This window comes from Stegostoma tigrinum, chromosome 27 (genome assembly GCF_030684315.1).
Source record: "Stegostoma tigrinum isolate sSteTig4 chromosome 27, sSteTig4.hap1, whole genome shotgun sequence".
Classification (NCBI taxonomy): Eukaryota; Metazoa; Chordata; class Chondrichthyes; order Orectolobiformes; family Stegostomatidae; genus Stegostoma; species Stegostoma tigrinum.
In genome coordinates, this window is record NC_081380.1 from 44,704,921 (window position 1) to 44,717,275 (window position 12,355).

The 12,355-nt window shown below is 38.8% G+C and overlaps 1 protein-coding gene across 2 annotated transcripts in view; it reads right to left on the reverse strand.

Annotated features, from left to right (window-relative positions):
* bcas3 (BCAS3 microtubule associated cell migration factor) overlaps positions 1–12,355 on the reverse strand; it is a 1,086,700-nt gene that overhangs the window by 556,044 nt on the left and 518,301 nt on the right. For both annotated transcript variants that reach the window (XM_059655421.1, XM_059655420.1), the window contains exon 16: positions 428–578. In XM_059655421.1, coding sequence (XP_059511404.1) covers positions 428–578 — 151 coding nt within the window. The remainder of the gene's footprint in view (positions 1–427; positions 579–12,355) is intronic.

Sequence of the window (12,355 nt, forward strand, 5' to 3'; positions counted from 1 at the left end):
CATACACTATATTTTATATACCAACATGTATTTTTCTTCAAACTACCACATATTTCACTGATGATGCAGTGCCTCAAAATTAATTGATTCCTGTCGTACATTTAAGTAACTGGCATACTCTGAAGATCATGTATTTTGAACTTTTGTGTTATTAACTTTTGGGCCTCCCAAAAGGTGCCACCTGCACTTGTTCCACCTTTTTAAATTATCAGGATACCAACAGTATAGGACATACGCAGTACATAGTCAAATCTGGTAGAGCTTATCATGGTGGAAAATGCATTAAAGACAGCCTTGTCATTTATTCAATTTGCATGTGGATTTGCTGAGCAAGCAAGACTGATGTCTATACATGTGTTTTATGTTAATCCGTTTGGTTGCTTGTGCTACGAAAATCATACTGGAAACTTAAGTCAAAATCCATTACCCTGTACGCTTTGTGATGGTTCCCAGTGTCATAGGCTGTTTGATCTGTGCCAGGGGCAAAACAATCGTCAGAGTTGGGATTGGTGAGAGTCGTGGATTTCCTAGGTTGTTATTTGTGAAGCTGTTGTAACAGTCCTGGTTGCTCAGTTTATCTGCAAAATACAGAGAAAGAAATTAAGATTATTCCCTAAGAACTACTAAAGCACCATGAAACTGAGATATTTCCCTGATAAAGTCCATTTCTTCCTTTAATATTAAACATAATATCTATTTCAACTGGGATGCTTAACTTCTTCAGCACTGAATACACTGCCACCCCTAGTGGTTCAGTTGGCAGATGCAGGATAGAGTGCTTTAAGTGATACTGATTCAAACGTGTTTAAATATTAAGTCACATTGGCATGCAGTTATTACAATCGATTTACTCCTGGCAATAGCCTATCTCCGTACTGCTTATGTTAGTTATTGTTACAACCACACTTGTCCTCACAGTGGTTAGTGAGCTACAAATTATTGCTCATTAAGGCTCCATTTTAATTTACAGGTGTTTTAATTTTTAAAAAAGGACAACAATGTTTTGATCCTAAACAAGGTGGTTAGTTTACTGTGAAACTACCGTTGTAATTATTTGAGTAAAAGCAACAAGGCTATTAGCTAAAATACATATACAAAATTCAAAAGTATGTGAGGAAAGAAAAAGATACTTATAAACATTAAAGTGAGATCAGTCTCCGAGATTATTGCAGATTTGTTCTCTTATTTGAAGATTCACAATTCAAAGTGAAGGGGTTCAAAAATTAAATCAGAACTCAGCAGCTGCAATGGCTTCTAGAGTGACATGGCTGGACGGTGTCCCATAGGTGATTCAGTAGAATAGATTCTGAGGTGGAATGCATGTTCCTTTGTTTTGCTTTAATAGTACTTCAGGTTGAAGCACCTGGTAGCTTGGTTCAATAGTGTCAGTGATAATGGGAACTGCAGATGCTGGAGAATTCCAAGATAATAAAATGTGAGGCTGGATGAACACAGCAGGCCAAGCAGCATCTCAGCAGCACAAAAGTTTTTGCTCTCTGATGAAGGGTCTAGGCCCGAAACGTCAGCTTTTGTGCTCCTGAGATGCTGCTTGGCCTGCTGTGTTCATCCAGCCTCACATTTTATTATCTTGGAATTCTCCAGCATCTGCAGTTCCCATTATCTCTCACATTTTATTAGCTTGGTTCAATACAATGGTTTGCCATACTCCGTATTGAGAGTCCTCTCTCTGATGGTGTTCCTTAAAACGTTTCCTCGAGGTGTTCTGCACAAGACGGTTGTTCATGTTTCACACAGATCAAAGCTTAAACTGGGTGATATCCCAAACCTGGTCAATCATGCTTCCCTATTAGACATAAGACTTGCCTAGCCCTCAAGCACATGTCCATCTATTGTATCACAACTGAGGTAATTAACTTCATAATGGTCTCAGCCATTAGCTTGATAACTTTCATTATCAGTTTGTAGTGAGCTAGGAAGAGCTATTTACACCTCCAGGAGAACTATTGTCAAGGATTTTCAGTTTAACCTTTGAAAAGACTTCTTGTGATGTCTTCCTGAGATGAGCACAATTTAGTCTCAATACTGGTTAAAATCAATTTCTGGGAGAAATCCTTCTCCTTTACCCCCTGCCTCTCCCAATACTCTCTCTCTCCTTCTGTAGTCTTCTGTCAACACTGACAGATTTTCTTCCTGAACTAGTGAACCCGATAAGCAACTTTCATGGTTTCTTCAATTCCCCCTAAAAGCCTGGCAAATTATCAGATTCATTCAGCTTTATTTTACAACTTGTCTGTGTTGATTTGTGGGTTCCCTCTCATTTTTCTTCCATTTTACTTCAGGTTAATTCAAGGTGATGCACTATGGAATAGGCAATAAGAGCACTCAATGAATGGCAGCTAATAGGAATCTCAAGAGGAACAACGGAATCTCAGGATGCTAATTCACAAATGCCTGAAGGCAGCAGGGCAGTTTAATAGAATAGTTTATACACCATCCAGGATGCTTGCCTTTATCAGGCAAGGCATAGATTATAAGCAGGGAGGTTATATTGAAGTTGTATAGAATTTTGGTTAATCAACAGTTGGATTACTATGTGCAGTTCTGGTTTCCACACTTTAAGAAGGATCTGATCGCATTGGTGATTCACCAGGATGTTGCATGGAATGGAGCGACTAAGCTATAAAGAGAGACTGGATAAGCTCAGCTTGTTATCTTTGGATGACAGAAAGTTGAGGGGATTCAGGATTTTTTTTATGTATTCATTTTATGGGATGTGGGTGTCATTGGCTGAGCCCAGCATTTATTGCCAGTCCCCATTAGCCCTTGAGAAGGCGGTGCTGAGCTGCCTTCTTGAACCTCTGCAGTCCACCTGCTGTGGGTTGGCCCACAATGCCATAAGGGTGGGAATTGCAAGATTTTGACCCAGCAACAGGGAAGGAACAGTGATATATTTCCAAGTCAGGCTGGTGAGTGTCTTGGAGGGGAACTTGCACAGGGTGGTGTTCACAAACATCTGCTGCCCTTGCCCTTCTAGGTGGAAGTGGTCATGGGTTTGGAAACTGCTGTTTGAGGATCTATGGTGAAGTTCTGCAGCACACCTTGTAGATCATACACGCTGCTGCTGAGCGTTAGTGGTGAAGGGTGTGGATGCTTGTGGATGCAGTGCCAATCAAGCAGGCTGCTTTGTCCTGGATGGCGTCAAGCTTCTTGAGTGTTGTTGGGGATATAGATGGTGGACAAACTCTGCGGAGTCAGGTTGTGAGTTATTCACCACGGTATTCCTAGCCTCTGAACTGCTTTTGTCGACACTGCATTTACGTGGTGAGTCCAGTTGAGTTTCTGATCAACAAAAACTCCCAGGATGTTGGTATTGGGGGATTCAGCATTGGTAACACTATTGAATGTCAAGGAGCAGTGGTTAGATTGTCTCTTGTTCATGATGGTTATAGCCTGGCATTTGTGGGCATGAATGTTACTTGCCACTTATCAGCCCAAGCCTGGATGTTGACCAGGTTTTGTTGCATTTGGACACAGACTATTTCAGTGTCTCAGGAATCGTGAGTGGTGCCGAACATTGTGCAATCATCGGTGAACATCCCCTCTTCTGACCTTATGATGGAGGGAAGGTCATTGATGAAGCAGCTGAAGATTGTTGGACTTAGGAAACTACCCTGCGGAACTCCTGCAGACATCTCCTGGAGTTGAGATGACTGACCTCTAAGAACCATGGCAATTATGACTCTAACTACTGGAGAGTTTACCCTCTAATATTTATTAATTCCAGTTTGGCTAGGGCTGCCTGACACCACACTCAGTTGAATGTAACCTTGATGTCTAGGTCTGTCACTCTCACCTCGCCTCTGAAATTCAGCTCTTTTGTCCATGTTTGAACCAAGGCTGCAATAAGATTAGGAGCTGAGTGACGGAATGCAACCTGGGCATAGACAGGGTAGATGGACAACGCTCCCCTAACTTGAAGCTTTCAATCTGACAGCTGTGAAGCAAGACTGCCTCCTGTCAAAACCCAATCACAGCCAGTTTACCCTTAATTTTTTCTCTTTCTTTTTGAATATTCTCTGTGATTGGTTAGCCAATACTGGTCCTCTCTTGACTGCCCAATTTGACATCCAACCAGCTGCCAGTCTCTGAGCACAACGGTTTCTTGGTTTGGGTTTATCTACAGTATTCTTAGAGCAGTGATTAACCTGCATTATCTTTCCAGGCCAGTTTTGTTTTCTCTTCTTTTTTCAAAACATGTTGCTGTTCAAAGTTCAAAATTAAATTCTCAATGGCAACTCAGTTCCAAACCAAAAATGAGAAAAATAAAAGAAAAATAGCGATCATCTCAACATTTAGCAACAATCACACACATATTACATTTTTATATAAGCAACTTAATGTATTCTTCATTTGAACATAATGTGATCAATCATATCATCTCACAGAAATGAGGTATAAACAGATTTAGATTTAAAATGGACTTGGTCATGGCATGCAATGGGTAAAGTACATAAAGCACAAAAAACGTATGATCTTATAGTTCCTTCTTCCTTGCCCCGGGGGAGGCAATGGCCTCGTGGTATTATCGCTGGATTGTTAATCCAGAGACCCAGGTAATGTTCTGGTAGATGGCGGAATTTGAATTTAAAAAATATCTGGAGTTAAGAGTCCAGTGATGACCCTGAAACTTTTGTCGATTGTTGGAAAAACCCATCTGGTTAACTAATGTCCTTTAGGGAAGGAAATTGCCATCCTTACCTGGTCTGGTCTACATGCAACTCCAGGCCCACAGCAATGTGGTTGACTCTGAACTGCCCTTTGGGGAATTAGGGATGGGCAAATAAATGCTGCCTAGTCAGTGAAACCCTCAACCAGTAAATCAATAAAAAAAGTTCTATTATTCTTTCTTAAGATAAGAATATTTCTGGCCATGTCAGTATTTGTTGCATTTTTCTTGCTCTCCACAAGCGTGAACACATGGTAGTTGGCCTGCTTCTTGGACAATTCAGACGAAACTACACCAATGCTTCCATGGGTGGCGATGGCCTGATGGGTAGTAACGTCAGACTGTTAATTCGGAGATCCAAGTCATATTTTGGGAACCTAGGTTCAAATCCTCGTGGAATTTGAGTTCAATTTTTAAAAATCTGGAATTAAGTATCGAGTGATGACCATGAATTTATTATTGATTATCAGGAAACACACTACTGGTTCACAAATGTCCTTTAGGGAAGGAATCTGCCATCCTTATCTGGTCTGGCCTACAATGTGACTCAGCATAGCAATGTGGGTGACTCTTAACTGTCCTCTGGGCAATTAGGAATGGGCAATAAATGCTGACCTGTCGAGTGATGCCCTAATCCCGTGAATGAATAAAATAACAACACTGTAAGATCTAGACTTCCAAATTTTGAACCCTGCAACAATGAAGAAATTATGATATGATGCCCAAGTCTAACCCTGTTGCAGGATAGTGTGTGACTTGGAGTGAATTTTGGAGGTGATTTTGTTTTTATGTGCCTGCTTCCCTTGTCTCATATTATGGAGGTCACAGTTTGGCCAAAGAAGCTTTGGCAAGGTGCTGTAGCCACGCTGGGGGAGGTAGGGATATAGATTTTTAATCTGCTTTGTGCTGACGGACCCTACTGAAGGCATTTCAGGGCTGTCCTTTGTACCATCTCCAGTGAAGCTGTCAACACCTGGTTACTACAGGAAGATGAAATGTCTATTGTCTTCACAGTGGGGTCTGGAACAACATTGGGAAGGAGTGCCATGACTTTGTAATAATGTAATGCAAAGCAACTATTAGATGTTAATTTCATAAAGATTAAATTCACACCCAGTTTTTTTTCTTTTTTTTAATCCTTTGGTTAGAAAGGTGACTAATAGCAAGTGTACTACAGATGTTTATTATCACAACAGCCTGCCAAGAGTTATCTTTAGCTTCTTAGGCGACTTAAGGAAGGAAGGAGAGCACAACTCAAACCACAATAACATAATACCTATTGTATTATGATACAAAGCCATAGGTTCTTCAAAGACAACTAGCAGCAGTGAAATTTGTAAGCAGTGACTCATAGCGTCCTACTAAAGAAGAAAAAATAACAAAGTTACAAGTGGAAGGGTCAATAGTATAAATAAATATATGAAGCTATAATGGAAGGATAAAAATTTCAATCCAATATGAAATCATTTGGAATCTTGGCAATTTATCAAAAGATGTAAGTGGGATGGCAAGGAACTTTTATACGAAGTGAAGTATCTAACGAAACGTTAAGGATTACTTCCATCTACAGAGCAGTGAAACCCCTGTGTGGCCTCCTTTCAGGTGTCAGTCAGACATTTAACTAGGCAGTGGCAGGCCTTCCCTGGGATCAAAGACCCCAATGAGTGGAAAACATGTCTTGAGACCTGATGGCCAATCAGTGGCCAGCAACTGTGCATTGCTTAGCCGCACTGCTAAGGAGGCTATTTCTGGCAAAGCATCCACCGATGGCCCAGGGTAAACAAGGGAGTTAGGTACCAGATGGCAAAGGGCTGGGCATGAGCCACAGGAGTCAACAACAAGGGCAGGAGGATGCTGTTAATGAACCATCCCCTTTCTAATGCTGCATTTCTTGAATCGATACTGATTGCTGAACGATAAGGGAACATCCATCAGTAAGGCCACAAGTCCACAACTGCCTTTCTGGCTTCCTGCATGGCAAATCGCCCAACCACAAATAGCATTGTGGCAGTCTACCCAGTCTCCAACTGCATCCCCCCTCCCCCCGCAACCAACTGATTACATAGACATCCTGCCCCAATGTTCCTCAGAGGAGGGCATTAAATTCTGACCCAAGATAACTTTATTTCCAGATGAGAATGATATGATCAATTTTACAATATTATTATTCTTACTTGGCAACTTGGGTTGTAGAGTACAGGTATATTTAGTTCTGTGAAGGTAACCATTTTTTAAGTGTCAGAAACATTTTTTAAGTAATGGGTCAAAACAGCTGATTGAATAGATAAGCCACCTGGTGAGGTAACTGACGATGTGTTTAAGATGTTGAGCTTTTCTGAACTCGAGAAAGAGAACACAGAAGTCAGAAGCAGGTTCAGTTCAGAATGAAAAATCTATCATAGCAAATGTGCTGTCTGGAAGCTTCAGTGTGATCAAAATAATTGTAAAAAGCCTTGGGCTTTCCTTCCTTAGAGTTTAGCAAGAAAGATCACTTAGTTAGCCTGTGTGTGTATCTATGTAAGAAGCCTTACCGATTTTTTGACGATTTGCCGACTTGCTCAATATTACCACCAGCTGGGATCATAATATATAAAATAATGGCTAGAAGTCATACTTTAATTCATTTACTGACGTTCTCTGTAAAGCACAATATTAAAACTACTGAATTAATTTAATTGGATGTGTAACAAGAACTCAATTTTAAACAACAGATTAACATTACAAGAAACAGAAATGTAACTAATTATAACTAACACATCCTGAGTTACACTGTGAATTGAATTGTTGCTGCTGGACTGCACATCTACACAATAACAAGCCAATTAGTCTACTGGGTTTCAATATGGATTGAATACCAAGTAAGTGAAGCAGTTGATCACCAGAATTCTCTGCAAGTTAATAAACGAGTTCAGTTTCTTCATATTGAATTCTTCTGCTTAGAATACTCTAGTGTTTATCAGTTATAATGTTAACAAATTGAGAAGTTATCTCAAGTCTTACACCACTACAGTTCTGCAGTAAAATAAATGCCATGTGAATGCAGAGCAGGTCTGGCTTTAGTGCAATTGAACCTAACTCTATTTATTCTTCAAACAGAATATCAACAGCCAACAGGTAGATCAAATGTACCTGCCTTTAAGTAGCTAGAGTTGGGCTGAATTCAAAACTCTAGATGCAAAAGACTGTATTCTAAATCACTACCCTAATCGCTGCTCCAAGGATAGTAACTATTTCATGCATTGTCCCCCTGGAGACAGTATTCTAATTTACACAGTGGCTCTAGAAATGTTTTCAATCTGTCAACACCCTGCTTAAATTAGGATTGTGTATTTGAACTCAGCATTTTCATGCTCCTCTCTCTTGAACTCAAATACTATATCTTTGAGTTACTCCAATGACGAATAATTCCACAAAAGCACATTTCATTATCACGAGAAACCATGCAGTTTTTCTCTGCAATGTTACCTCAATTAAAAACACTGTCACCGTTGAAACGTGATACTAGGAGATATATTTAACGGAATTGTGCAGTAGATCAGTTATTATTTTCTTTATTCTTTCATGACATGTGGGCAACTTTTGTAAGGTCCAAAATTTGGTGTTCATCCTTAATTGTCCTTGAACTAAGTGGCTTATTAATCACAGAGGATTATTAAGAGCCAACCACATTGCTGCAAGTATGGAGTTACATGTAGCCCAGACCAGGTAAGGCCAACAGATTTTATCCCCTAAAGGGCATTAGTGAATCTGATGGAGTTTTCCAGCAATCAATGATAATTCCCTTGGGAGAATATGAACATGTATCTCCAGGGCATTCGGAATATAGGAAATAGTAACACGAATAAGTCATTTGCTCTACAAGCCTGCTCTGCCATTGACCAGTTGGTCTCAACTCCACTTTGTTGTCTGTACCCATACCCTTGGCTCTCTTGTCTATCTCTAATTCAGTTTTGAATAAATATAAAAAGCCAATCTCCAGCATCTTCTGGGGAAGAGAAATCCGCAGTAACAGCATTTTGGGAGAAAACAGTCCTCTTCTTCTCAAATTGTATCTCTCAGTTTTAGTCTATCCTGCAAGAGGAAAGATCCAATTTGTATCCACACTGTCAAATCCCATCAAGATTTATACGTTCAAAATTCCAATGGATATAGGCCTAATTAAGTCAATCTTCCGACATAAAACAAACCCTTCAAACAAGAAATGAATCAAGTGACCTTCTCTGAATCATCTCTAAAGTGACCATATTTATTTTAAAATAAGGAAATCAAACTGTACGCAATATTCTTGATGGATCTCACCAATTTCCTGTACAGCTGCAATAAAATACCATACTCTTATATTCTATTCTCCTTGCAATGAATGATAACATTTCATTTGCAGTGCCAGCATACCAATTTTCTGTGATTCATATACCAGAACACCTAAATTACCCAGGTACCACCAAGCCCTGCAATCTATCTGAATTTAAATTGTCTACTGCCTTTCTATTCCTCCTGCTAAAATGGAAAAGTTACCAACGTTATAATCTATCTGCCAATATATTTGCCCATTCAGTTAACCTGGTTATATCCCCTTTTAGAGAGGGGTTCAAGTGACCGGAGGTGAGACTTAGGGGAAACAAGCTAAAAGTAAGTGTGGAGCTGAGAGGACCCACAATAAGTATTCCCTATTCAGATTTACACACCGTTTACCTCATGTTCCATATATGGTTCTAGTGAAACATAAACCTCATACTTATCTTGAGCTGCAACCTCTGATTTGACACTTTTAATAGGTATCTTTTGGAAATCCCATTACTTCAAATTTACTGGTTTCATCCAGTATGGATGGTAATTTGTCAACATTTAAAACAAATTAGTTAAATACTATTTCCCTCAACAAAGCCTCGTTAGTTTTGCAGGAACAGTCACTACAGACAAATCTCTAGGACCATTCAGGATCCAAGAAATTTTGGAAAATTATAACTGATGTATCTATTATGTGTTCTGCCATTTCTTTAAGACTCTAGGTTGCTAACCATCCACTTCGAGAGACCTGTCAGCTTACAAGCCCAAAAGCTTTGCTAGTAACTTGTGTTGGTAATTGTTTTAAAGTTTTTCTCTCCCTATTACATCTTGTTATCTTTGGGAAGTTACCTAAGTCTTCCACCATGCTGATAGATTAAAAGAAAACATGTTCAAAATCTCTTCCATTTCTTCATTTGCCATTATCAAGTCTCAAGACTCACTCTCCAGAAGACCAACATCAGCTTTAGTTACCCTTTTTCTTTTAATAATTGTGGTAAAAATTATTATCTGTTTTTATGCTCCGAGCTAGCTTTCTCTCAAACTCTACTTTCTGCCTCTATTATCTATTTCATCCGATCTCCTGATCTACCATAAATCTTTGCAGATTTGACCAATGTTAATTTAATACTATCTATATCTTCCCTACTTAGCTATGGATGATGCATCTTTGTCAAACAACTTTTCTTTCTAACTGGGATAAATCTTTGCTGAGAGTTATTAAATATCTTCTCTATTGACCTACTTTTTAACCTAGCTTCCTAATTCATTTTAGCCAGCTCTTTTTTAATACCTTTAGAATTAGCTTTATCTATGTTTAAAACACTACTCATGGACCCACAGTTCTCCCTTTCAAACTGAACTTGAAATCCTGTCATGTTATGATCACTATCACCGAGAGGGTTAACTACCTTCAAGTTATTAATTAATCCTATGTCACTGCACATCACCATGTCAAAAACAACCTGCTCCTTTAGCTAGCTGTAAAATGCATTATTTTAAGAAACTGTCCCAAAGACAATCTATAAACTGATTTTCTAGGCTGTCTGCATCAATTTGATGATCATTGCGGTACATTGCTTATATCTCTCATTTATTTCTTCCTGCGTGTTCTGTCTTGTTGTGTAATTATAGTCAGGCAGCCTATAAAATTTTTCCTCTTATCCTATAAAAACCTCTTATCTTTCGTGTTTGTACCCAACTGATTCTGCGTCTTGATTTTTCCAAGTTATGATCAATATCAGTGCTGAACCGATACCGTCACTATTAACATAGCGACCCTGCTGCTTTTCCTAGTATTGTGTCATCTTGATATGTCAAATGCCCTTCCACATTCATGTCCTAGTTTTGGTCATTATTCAACAGATCTCTCTAATGCCTGTCTGTCTGGTCAAACATATTTATCTCTAGGTTACCAGTGGCATTACCACTACATCACTATCTGCCCCCAATCACAGTACAGCTTTTACCATTGTCAGACATTGTGTGTTCAGTTCCCACCATGTCAAACTGAATTCAATAAATCTGTGAGTATGATGATGTGATCAATAAGTTCACCAAGCTTCTTCAGAAAAAGAAAGCCAACACTTTCCTTCAATCTGGTTTGCATTGAGACTCTCTCTTCTGTGGCCTACCGAACAATTATTTCAGCGATTTAGCCTTCTCAGGACAATTAGAAACAAGCAATAAATACAGCCTTGCCAATGTCACTATATCTTGAAAACAAATACACAGCTAGCTTATCTGCACACACTGTTATGCAAGAGTCACAAAACTTTAAATGAACAAAAATGTAAATGTTCCAATTGAAGAAAATGTGAAAAGATGATAGAAAACACAATAAGCAAGGGCTTTGAATCTTTTGAAAGTTTGCAACATGTAGGGAACTGTACAAAATAATCCCATATACCCCCTACACTTTTTCTTGAAATTTGGACTTATGCTGCACCAATTATGTTCTGTACAATACCCAATCCTGGCAACCCCTCTGTAAAATAACACAACACCGGTTACATGCCCACATATCCCTCCACTCCTGATTCTCAGATTGTGAATGTTTTATTACATAATGATTTTGACCCCTCACAACATATCCATACTATTCCAACCACCTCCCTGCCACCCCTGCTGCTATCCCACATCAGCTACCTCTAGAGTTCTGAAATCCTCAACAAAATTCAGATGAAGTTATTGGTTCTAAGTTTCAATAAACTTGTTATGTTAAAAAGCCAATGCAATTTTTTGCACAATGTGATTTTTAAACAAATAAGAGGTCCTTAAAACGTAAGGAAAATTATTCTTTCTGGTTGGGTGTTAATTTTAAGAAGTTATTAAATAGCATATAGACTGGAAATTGGAACCCAGAGAGTTGTCATGAATGAAGGAACAATGGTGTGTGGTGTATTGACCACCCTGTACCAAATTAGACAAAGCCAAACAGTAATGTTGATTTGTAAGATCCCCATAATAGGCAATTTCACTGTTAAAATACATAGTCATAAGGAAGTGTTTTCTTGCCTGTTGATTCCTAAATATTTCAACCAATTACTCCAATAGAAAAGAGAAATTTTTAAAAAATCAAGCATCAAATGTTCATGAAAAGAAAAGGAAAAAAATCAATGAAGAGAACTAGTCTGATGAAAATAGAATCAAAATGTTCAAAATCGTCAAGTAATAGTAAATTAAATGGTTTAGAAACTTGTCTTCCTTTGTTTTGACAATTCCCCAAAATGCTACTTTTGTTCTTTACAAAGGAGATGGTGTATTAAAGATTAGCCTCCTAAATAACCAAAGCCTTCTGTGTAGACATACACAAACCCCAGATCAAATCCGCCCAATTCTGGCTGAAGAGGGTTCTTAAAATTTCAAAACCGCTCACTCACA